The sequence below is a fragment of the Centruroides sculpturatus genome, unplaced genomic scaffold (assembly GCF_000671375.1).
Source record: "Centruroides sculpturatus isolate CEXI.00-Female unplaced genomic scaffold, Cexi_2.0 scaffold3178, whole genome shotgun sequence".
NCBI classification, from domain to species: domain Eukaryota; kingdom Metazoa; phylum Arthropoda; class Arachnida; order Scorpiones; family Buthidae; genus Centruroides; species Centruroides sculpturatus.
Window position 1 is genome coordinate 651 of NW_019387293.1, and position 10997 is coordinate 11647.

Here is a 10997-nt window from a genome sequence, read left to right on the forward strand (position 1 = left end):
TGAATTTCAAAAATTTACCGAGAATTGTGAAATTTTATATTACAAGATTTCGCAGGGGACAACTTACAACAACCTATTTATTGTCATCTCTTGTATATACAATTTTTTGTCATTAGACGGGAGAGTAAAAAAAAAAATGACATCCGATCATTTGGTCTAGAGACCTTTGCTTGAAGCAATAAAACACTCCTTGTAATTACATCACATCAACGTCTACATATAATGACAATCACAATAATTATTATTATTTTTTCTTCTGTAACTTTTCCGTACACATTGTTTCTTTTTTTTAAACTTTAGGGTTATATTGGATATTTCCAAAATTAACCACCACAGTCTTTAAAACATAAAAAATAGGTTTTACCGAGACGATAATCTTTTATTAAATAAAATCCTAAAAAATAAAGAAATAAAATTGCCTTTTTTATTTATTTTTTATTATTGTTCCTTTCAATAGAGAAGCTCGTATACTTTATGCACCAAACAGGTCTCTATTTTCAATAGAGACAAGTCGACATAAAAATTGGTGACATGATTTTCACGTGAAGGCGTTAAAAGTACAGCAAAGTCCTGAGATGAAGATATATATTTATTTATATATATATTTTTTCTCAATATTTCGCGTTAAAGTCGGATGTTTTGGAAGTTCTAATTAATTGGTCTAACATTAATTGGTCGAATATCAGGTAGCTCCATTTCTAAAACTTGATTTTTTTAAATCACCCAGAAAAAATCAAAAATAAAACCACATGAAATTATTTCATAATTTTTAAACTAAAACAAATATTGCCTTTTCTCTCAAAAAAGTCACATTATCATTATTTAATTTTTCAAATAATAATTATAATAATAACTTAATCCCTCCCCTACTAAATAATAATAATTCTATTAGGAATAAAATATATTTATGAAATTAGTAGCGTTATGATCCTAACTTCATCCATCAAATTCAAACAACAACAACAACAACAATAATAATAATAATAATGGAAAAACCTTTCTATCAAATAAAATGTTAAGTAATTATAAGCTTTTTTTTCAATTTATATAACTTTGGTCAATTAATAAAAAAAAAAAATTATCCACATCAAACACTACATATCGGATGCGGATTGTATGAGAATGTTTTTGTGGCGCCAATAATTCATTTCCAGATCTAACTTCTCTTCTTTTTTTGCCAACACTCTCATCTCCATTATCAGCTTCTCCTTCTCCATCTTTAATACTTCCAGCTGAAGAGAATGCACATCATCTTCGCTAAGCTGTTTATGATGTTGGAGTCCTCGTCCGTTTTGGACTACAGACAGGGAAGATATAGAGTCAATAACAGGTGTGGGCCACGAAGTCGGACAATAAGAAGAACTAGCTGCAGGTGGTTCGTCCGCGTGGTAAACGGAATTGTTTGATTTTCTGGGACTGGACGTCGTACTGACAACCCTATGATCTTCTACGCTCGTTTCATCTTCAGCATCTTCGTTATTATCTTCTTTATCACTTTCATCCCATAAAAGTTTCAAAAACTTTAGTTTCATATCGGGATTCGAGTCGTTATCGGCTAAGCCCGCAAACGAAGGAGAATCCGAGTACATATCTATGATCCTCTGAGAGATAGTAGATATAGGTGGCAAAGGTCGATTACTGTTTGGCATTTTACGTTTACGTTGAACCGCTTCTTTCTTGGCTTCGTTTATCATTTTCTTCCATTTACTTCTTATATCGTCACCCGTACGCTTCACGGCTTTATTATACGAATTCAGTTTTTCGGCTATACTTTGCCACGCTGCTTGTTTCCTATCCGTCGTGACACCGTCACACGAACGTGCGTGAAGGATATTTCTACATTTCTCAAATTCTTCTAAAACAATCATCTTTTCCTGTTCCGTGAAGTTTGGTTTTCGGTGTCGTTTAGGTCTTCCTATTGAAGTCATGGAATGCCTATGAACGGAAGAAGAAAACTGAAAGTAGGTATGGACGAACGGACAGACAAACTGTTAAATATCGCTGGATGCGGAGGAAGAATTTCTTTGCCGACAATCAACCATAATCGAGTCAAGTCGATTCGGTGCCATCTTTAGTCCCCGGGTCCAATACTAATGACGATTTCCATTGCATAACCGGCTTTTTCCTTAAAACGATCATAAAACAGAGAAGATAAATAACATTTCACAATATCTTCTATTATAATCCAACAATAATTAAATGTCTTCTTTTACTCCTTCGATAAACAACTTTAAAGCACAAGTACAGAACAGCCTAACTTCCGGGACTATCGATCTTTTACAATTAAAATAGCTGAATGTTGCCTGAATTTCAAAATTTTAAAATTTACAATTTTTTCCATTCATTTTATATCAATTATTTATTTTTTAAATATTTAAATTCATCTTCTTTATAAACTTATCGATTCGACTTAAACATCGAAATGTTATCAAATACGAAACTGTCGCGGTGGTTATAAAATCGTATTTTGCAAACGATTCAAATTAAAGGTCGCGGGTAAGTTTTTCGTTTATTTTTATTGGTATAAATTATTAACCGAGTGTTTCGTTTATGATTTAAATAAATAAAATATACGTTTAATAAAAAGTCATATTTTAAAATATTATGAAAAATAAGATGAAATAAGTTTATTGATCTCGTAATTTAATAACAAAAATATGTCTATTTCAAATTTGAATTTAATACCACGTTTCTTTATGTATAAATCATCTGTTTCTCTTTTGTTTCAAAATTTATATATATATGTAATTTATTATAAAGAAATACTTTAAAATATAATCAAAAGTAAATTATAGAAAGAAAAATATACTTTTATTCATTTTTAATTAATTAAAAAAACTAAATCTGAGTTTAAATATTTAGCATTTCGGTAATATATGCCTCTATTGTAAATAACATTGAGAGAGAAAACGTTGGTGTATGGCTTATAAACAATGGGTGAAGTTTATGGTACAATAATGTTCTCAATCCAGTTAATTTTCAGACAGGGACAACTGAAAGTGGAATGTTTGAAAAGTGAATGATGGAAGTTGTAAAATGGCATTTCACTTTCGACCATTAACAGGTTCGAAAATGTTAGCATTCTTTGAACTTCGTCTGCCGTAAAAGGTGTTTCGATTTATTCGATTTTGTGGATGTTTTCGTGTGTGTGTTTTTTATATTGCATTTGCAGTTGGTTGTATTTTTGCAAAATATAATGGATAGTTTGGTCAAAGTATACCTAGGGAACCCCAATGGGTGTGCTTCTGACTGTTCGTGGTCCCGACGGACTCCTCCCAGAGTGGGACTGCCGAGTTCCAAACATCACTAGTTATGTCACGGTAGTCACAGTAGTTCTTGAACAAAAAAAAAAAAAAAAGGAAACGTCTACTAAAAATATAGTTAATCTAACCTAACCTAACCTAACCAAAGTGCCGCTATTGGGGTTCCCTAGGTAAACTTTAACTGTGTTTTTATATTCGTATTAAGACACAATTTACAAAATCTAGTTAATAAAATTATTATAAATATCTATTTATTTATAAAATGATGAATTTATTAGAATATAATAATTTTTCAATTTACCAGAAATTAGTCAAGAAAAATCTGTTCTGTTTTGTTTTGAGATTGGCATCCTTCTTGTACCTTCCAGTACTGATACCTATTGGTATGTTGCACTCCCAATAAGCCCTTTTTTTCTTTGTAGAAGTCACTTTTCTTAATAAAGTATAAGAGGCTTTTTACAGGTTCTAGGTATGCAGTCTCAAGCTCAGTCCCCAATCTCAAGATAATGTCTTATTTAAAGCAGTATCCAAAGAAAATAGGTGGCAGTTTTGTCCATCATACCATATTTCCAACAAATTGGTCCTCCTTTATAGATGCCCATTCTGTACAGATGGTTACTTAGATGATAGTGCATGTCAGAAAACTATCACTCTCATCTGATTCCTATCTAACTTTAATAAGTCAGATGTAAATTTCATTGAAGACTCTTTAACTATCAGTCTTGAATGTTCATGTCCTATGAACTCAGCTATGGCTTTAGTTTCATATGGAACTGAAGCCATAGGTATATATATATATATATATGGAATTTAATTTTTTTATTGGTTTTGGATAAATGTATGTGTGTGTTTTTATATTCATATTCTTTGGTTCTATTCCATAGCTTCCTTAGTCTTCCAGTTTTTTAATGGCCTTTTACTTCTTATAGTTCCACAGAAAGGTTCTGACTGTCATAAGTGAGGATGCATCTTGTTTAGCAAGTCCATTCACATTCTCATTTCCTTCTATCCCAAACTTCTTGGCACCCACACCAAAGTAACTTTATTGCTGTAAGCCAGCTCATTAAGAAGGGTTTTGCAATTCCACACCAGTCTAGATTTAACCTGAGTGGAATTAATTGTCTTAATATCTGCTTGACTGTCAGATAATATGAAGACCCTCTTATTTACATAATTCTATCCATATTTTCTCTAAGGCAGTATATGATAGAATAAATTTTGATCTGGAACACAATAATGTGCTTACCCATCCTCTGAGAAATCTCAGCCTGTGGGCTGTATCCCCCTAATACCAGCAGTGAAAACGTAAAAGAATGGAGAAAAGAACCACTTTTTGGTACAGTGTTTTTTCATATGGAAAAATGTGGTTGTGTGTAACTTGTATTAAGATAGAAACATCAGCGTATTATAGCCTGAATATCTAGGTGATTGTTTGGTACAATATATACATATTGGACTTTGTGATGTTTGTTATATTTGTATTAAAATTATTCATGTTGCAATTTGCTAAGTACAGTAGTAACACTTTTCCTGGGTAATTTTATTTTCTGTATGTTGATTCCAGATTAACTTTTTGCCCAGTATAACTCTAAGGTAGAGTACTTAACCTCACTCACAATATTAATAACACTTTCAACAATAACTTTTAAGTAAAATTTAAATCTCTCTTGTCTGAGAATGGCACCAGATTGGTCTTTTGAGGATTAACATTCAAACTCCTCTCTAGATACCATTCTGCTACAAAATGCAGTTTTCTGTAAGACTTCCATAATTAATCCTGGGTACTTACCAGAGATGATAATCACAAAATCACCAGCAAAGCTTTGAGTGAAAGAGCCATATTCATTGAGTCTCACCAAAGGATCATCACTGATGATACTCAATGAATGTGGTTTTTTCACTCAAGGCTATGCTGATGACCTGGTGGCAGTAGAGATTGAGTGCTATCTACACTCTAGTTCCTGTAGGCTGAATTGTGGATAGCATTCCAGAAAGTCAAGAAGCCACAGTCTTTTAGACTGTAGCTTGAATTCTGTTATCCAGCATGAAATTGATTCATTTACAAATAATGTCGTCAATTCCTTTTTCCCTAACAACAGCTGATATGGTCTAATAAAGAGTGTTATTAAATGCACTCACAATATCAAGAAAAGCCACCAGAGCTATTTCTTTAGACTACAGTGTCTTCTCAGTTATATCTACTAATTGATGCAGTGTTGACCTTGTAGGTTTACCTGATTGATAAGCAAGCTGATTTCTATGTGATGTCTTTATGTCATTGCCACTTTGATATGCTTATCAATTATCTTTTCTACTATAGTGATATTTCATTAACAGGATGATGCAGTGCCAAGTTATTGATTTATTGAATATGCTGCCTTAATGGATGGTGAAAGTTTTCCAGTTTTTTTTTTCAATTCCCTGGACACATTTTTACATATCTTTGCATGTAAAACAGTACAAATCCATCTTTGATTGTTTAACATGCCATTTCAATTTTTTCGGGCTATTCCAACCCTTGGTTGGCTTAAAACAAGAACACACAATTCTTGCTTTGAGCTTTGTACACTTTTATTGCATATAAATACCAACAAACTGTAATTATGAAAGTACATGAACAATAATGTACTACTACCATAATAATGATCGATTCCAAGTCTGCTAGATATTTATGCTTTTCATATCAAACCCATATACTAATATCTTGGGAAAAGTAAAAAAAATCATGCATGAGCTAACTTGTTTTACCTAGCATAGCATCATGTAATCTTGGCATGAGTTATAGACCTCTCTTCTATAACTGAAACTCAACTTTTGATTTTAATCTAGTAGATGGATCAAGTCTTCCAAAAACAGGGTCTTTACTTTGCTTAAATCTTCCATAAGGATTTGAGAAAGCTGTTGCTTATGTTTTTTAAGACGCATGATTTTTTTCTTCATTGCTTAAAACAGTTACATAGCATCTAGCAGTCACTTGATTAGATCTTCCCAATCTATGGGCTCGATCAATAGCCTGATTCTCTATTTATACCTAATTTATACTCTCTCAGAGAGTTCATATAAACTCCTGTTCATCCATCAGCTTAACTTTCCTAAAATGCTACCTTACTATCTTCCTTTGCTTTCTTGCCAGCAATGGGCAGTTATTATAAGACTCTATAATGGATTGCTGAAAAACATCAGTGGCCATTTCCAGATCATGTGTGTCTTTGAGCTTCAAAATAATTCTGCATAGAAGACTTTCAACTTTCCCCTGGTAGTGATCTGAGTTTTCTCTTTTAGTGTCTGAACAGTCATTCACTATTTACCTCGGAATCGATCTCAAAAAGTATGGTTGGTGATTAAACACCAAACCTCATCAACACATCACTTCTAATATACTTACTTATCTATATATTTGTTAAGTTAATATTGATATAATCTCCTTCCTTATTACAGTTATGAAGATTGGCTTATTTCCCTGATTTATAATTTCTAAATTATTGGAAAGAATAAAATCAAGGAACACCTGATAAAAATTGCTTTGATTTTGATCTTTGTTTAGAATTTGAACTGTGCAGACTTCATGATATGCATTAGTATCAAAGCCTATAATTATTCCCTTTCTAACCACACCATACTCTATCAGTCCTTGTAGTCATGATAGTTAATAACATAAATAATGGTAAAATATAAATATTATACTCCTTTTTCTTTTGTATGCTTTTTAGACAATATCATCCTCAATAAACAAATAATTGCACTTAAAAATAATAATATAGTGGATTCCGCTTAACTGGGACACATTGGGACTAATCCATTTTGGCCCAATTAAGAGGCTGCCCCAATTAAACAAACTAATAATAAATTGTACAATAAAATATGCAATGCGTAGGTAAATAAATAAGTAGGTAAAAAATAATAATTATAATTTGGTACCTATTTTAATGCTTTATTAAACCAAAATATAGAAAATATTTGTACTATAAATTTGCCAGACTCACGACGATATATAACTGATTCGCATAATGTTGCCAAATACAGTGGAACCCCAGTTAACGAACATAATCCATTCCACGAGTCTGTTCATTAACCGAAGCAATTTTTCCCATAGAAATTAATGCAGATACAATTAATCCGTTCTAGCCGTCAGTATTTTTGTAATTTTATTTGTAAAATGGGTTTTATTTGATGAAAATATAAGAAAATGTAGTATCTATCATTACAGCAACAAATATGTAAACTTTATTTAATAAAGTAACACTGTACATACCTTTGTTTCTACGGAGCTTAATGTTTGGAAGAGGAATCCCCCCTCCATAAAAATATCAGATAGCACTCCATCGGGAGTTTCTTTGAGTCGAGGTCTCTTTTGATAAGGAACAAGAAAGTGGTCTAAAGTTGATTGTCTTACTCTCTTAATCAAAATTTTTCTAAAATGCGCTAGCACNAAGCCTATAATTATTCCCTTTCTAACCACACCATACTCTATCAGTCCTTGTAGTCATGATAGTTAATAACATAAATAATGGTAAAATATAAATATTATACTCCTTTTTCTTTTGTATGCTTTTTAGACAATATCATCCTCAATAAATAAATAATTGCACTTAAAAATAACAATATAGTGGATTTTGCTTAACTGGGACACATTGGGACTAATCCATTTTGGCCCAATTAAGAGGTTGCCCCAATTAAACAAACTAATAATAAATTGTATAATAAAATATGTAATACGTAGGTAAATAAATAAGTAGGTAAAAAATAATAATTATAATTTGGTACCTATTTTAATGCTTTATTAAACCAAAATACAGAAAATATTTGTACTATAAATTTGCCAGACTCACGACGATAAATAACTGATTTGTATAATGTTGCCAAACACAGTGGAACCCCAGTTAACGAACGTAATCCATTCCACGAGTCTGTTCATTAACCGAAGCAATTTTTCCCATAGAAATTAATGCAGATACAATTAATTCGTTCTAGCCGTCAGTATTTTTGTAATTTTATTTGTAAAATGGGTTTTCTTTGATGAAAATATAAGAAAACGTAGTATCTATTATTACAGCAACAAATATGTAAACTTTATTTAATAAAGTAGCACTGTACATACCTTTGTTTTTACGGAGCTTAATGTTTGGAAGAGGAATCCCCTCCATAAAAATATCGGATAGCACTGCATCGGGAGTTTCTTTGAGTCGAGGTCTCTTTTGATAAGGAACAAGAAAGTGGTCTAAAGTTGATTGTCTTACTCTCTTAATCAAAATTTTTCTAAAATGCACTAGCACAGTGTCGTTCATTAAATTAACGACCCTATTAGCGACATCTTTGTTAGGATGGTGCTTCTCGATAAATTCCTGCACATCATTCCATTTTTTGCAAATTTTCTTGATCTCAGCACTGGTGATTTCTTCCCTAGCCTCTTCCTCTGACGAATGCTCTTCTTGTAAGACTTTCATCTGTTCTTCCTGCATGGCAACCAGCTCTTCTGTCGTTAGTTCATTTTGATGGTCTTTCAGCAACTCCTCCACGTCTTCATCATCTACCTCTACTCTCAAACTCTTGCCAATGGACACGATTTCATGCACTACATCAGGAGAGCTCTCTTCTTCAAATTCCTGAAAGTTTCGCTCTGGGACACAAGTTGGCCAAAGTTTCCTCCAGGCCAATTGCAAAGTGCGGTGAGACTCACTCCAGGCTTTGTCAATAAGGTTGATACAATGCAGGATGTTAAAATGCTCTTTCCAAAAAGCTCTAAGAGTTAAGTTGGTATCATTGGTAACCTGAAAACACATGGTAAACAGTGCCTTGGTATACAGCTTTTTAAAATTGGAAATCACTTGCTGATCCATTGGTTGCAGTAATAGAGTTGTGTTGGATGGAAGGAATTTGACCTTGATGAAGTCATGTTCACTATCCAAGTCGTCCTCCAAATTTGGTGGATGTGCTTGAGCATTATCCATTAAGAGAAGACATCTAAGAGGAAGATCCATTTCCTGAAGATAATTTTTAACAGTAGGAGCAAACACTTCTGTGAGCCAATCCGTGAATAAAATCCAAGTTACCCATGCCTTAATATTTGCCTTCCATTGTACAGGCAGTTTGGACTTTATCACATTTTTGCTCTTAAAGGCATGGGGATTTTCAGCATTGTAGACTAAAAGTGGCTTGATTTTGAGGTTACCACTTGCATTAGCACAAAATAAAAGAGTGAATCTGTCCTTCATGGGCTTGTACCCGGGAAGTGCTTTCTCTTCTTGGGTTATGTACGTTCGTCTAGGCATTCTTTTCCAAAAAAGACCAGTCTCATTGCAATTAAACACTTGATTCCAGACATATCCTTCACTTTTTACAAACTCTGTAAATTCATCTACAAATGTTTTTGCTACTTTTTCATCTGAACTTGAAGCCTCCCCGTGTCTTATGACACTGTGAATGCCAATTCGTCGACGAAATCTAGCAAACTACCCTTGGCTCGCTTTAAAGTCCTGCCTGTCTGCACTTGTACTGGGTGTCTGGGTCAACAAGTCATTGTATAAATTTTAACCTTTTCACGAATTATAGCTTCCCTAACACTGTCTCCAGCAAGTTGCTTTTCATTGATCCATATCAGCAACAGTTTTTCAACTTCATCTAAAACTTTAGATCTTTGTTTCGATATCACATTCACTCCTTTAGCCACTTCGGCAGCCTTAAATGCTTTTTTTGTTTTTAATAATTGTAGAGATGGTCGATTTTGCCAAATTATATTCTTTATCAATGTCAGAAACATGAATACCATTCTCGTATTTTGCAATAATTTCTTTCTTTAATGATACACTAAAACGTTTTCTATTTCCACTGTCACTTTTCTCTTTCTTCGGTGCCATATTGATTAAATATACAGTATAAATAACAAAACTAAAAAACGAAGTTTAACACACTTGAAAAAGCAATGCTTACCTTGCGCACGCCTAAGAGCAACTGAAATTTGTGAGATTCCAGAATGGCTGGAAACTATTGGGTTGATGCAAAAGTTTGTCTTGTTTTTAGCACCAGCTGGCTAAAAATGTAATACTGAAGTGTTATTTCCTTCACATGTGTAAAATTTCAATGTTGTTTGACAAAAGGGATCTCAGCTAGTATTTGAGAATAAAGTTGTGTTACTTAGTTGTGTTTTTAAAATTTTGTTAAGCATTACAAATGGCAGAAAATAAGGAGCATTTTTGACATATTATGCTTTTTTATTTCCAAAAAGGCAGGAATGCTTTGCAGACACAAAAAAAAGATATGTTCTGTGTATGGTGAGGGAGCCGTTGATGATTCCACGTGTCGTAAGTGGTTCAGAAAGTTTCGTGAAAGCAAGCTTACAAATTTGACACAAAAAGCCATTAAGTTTGTTATCTGAGACAAAATTTTGCAAAATAAAAGTTTGTTAACCGATTTGGTCGTTAACCAGGATTCCACTGTATTAGTAGTGACATAAACAAGGGTTGACCATTCGATCCGTTTCTGATCGAACAATTTTTCCTTTCTTTCTTTTTAGTTAGAACATATCCTAACTAAAAGGGAGAAAGAAAAGGGTTTGTCCAAAAGTCATTTTACGGTCTTTCTTTGAGCACAGTTTCCTTTACTTGCAGATGAGCCACTTTGGCAGGAGTGTCCGTAGAAGCCGCCAGTGCGATGCTGGTCTCAACAATAGGATGACTGCTGTCTGAATCTAGACGTAATTATGCACGCAATACCTTCCAAGGGAATTCTAGCTGTCTT

At 33.2% G+C, this 10997-nt stretch overlaps 2 protein-coding genes across 2 annotated transcripts; both read right to left on the reverse strand.

The window, feature by feature from the left end:
- Window positions 1-1094: 1094 nt before the first annotated feature.
- Window positions 1095-1928, reverse strand: LOC111616342 (myb/SANT-like DNA-binding domain-containing protein 4). Its single transcript, XM_023357764.1, has one exon. The coding sequence runs from the start codon at window positions 1926-1928 to the stop codon at window positions 1095-1097; it is 834 nt and encodes a 277-aa protein (XP_023213532.1).
- Window positions 1929-2071: 143 nt separating this feature from the next.
- LOC111616341 (tigger transposable element-derived protein 1-like) lies at window positions 2072-9602 on the reverse strand. The gene is made up of 3 exons (XM_023357763.1): window positions 8362-9602; window positions 7516-7637; window positions 2072-2125 (listed from the first exon to the last, which is right to left on the reverse strand). The coding sequence occupies exons 1-3, from the start codon at window positions 9530-9532 to the stop codon at window positions 2072-2074; spliced, it is 1347 nt and encodes a 448-aa protein (XP_023213531.1). The 5' UTR covers window positions 9533-9602.
- Window positions 9603-10997: the final 1395 nt, after the last annotated feature.

Coding starts and splice junctions, on each gene's coding strand:
- LOC111616341 (XM_023357763.1), bottom strand. CDS start 9,532: ATGCCTAGACGAACGTACATAACCCAAGAAGAGAAAGCACTTCCCGGG. Junction 7,638..8,361: donor TAAGCTCCGTAAAAACAAAG/GTATGTACAGTG, acceptor AATCAACTTTAG/ACCACTTTCTTGTTCCTTAT. Junction 2,126..7,515: donor TAAGCTCCGTAGAAACAAAG/GTATGTACAGTG, acceptor GATCGTTTTAAG/GAAAAAGCCGGTTATGCAAT.
- LOC111616342 (XM_023357764.1), bottom strand. CDS start 1,928: ATGACTTCAATAGGAAGACCTAAACGACACCGAAAACCAAACTTCACG.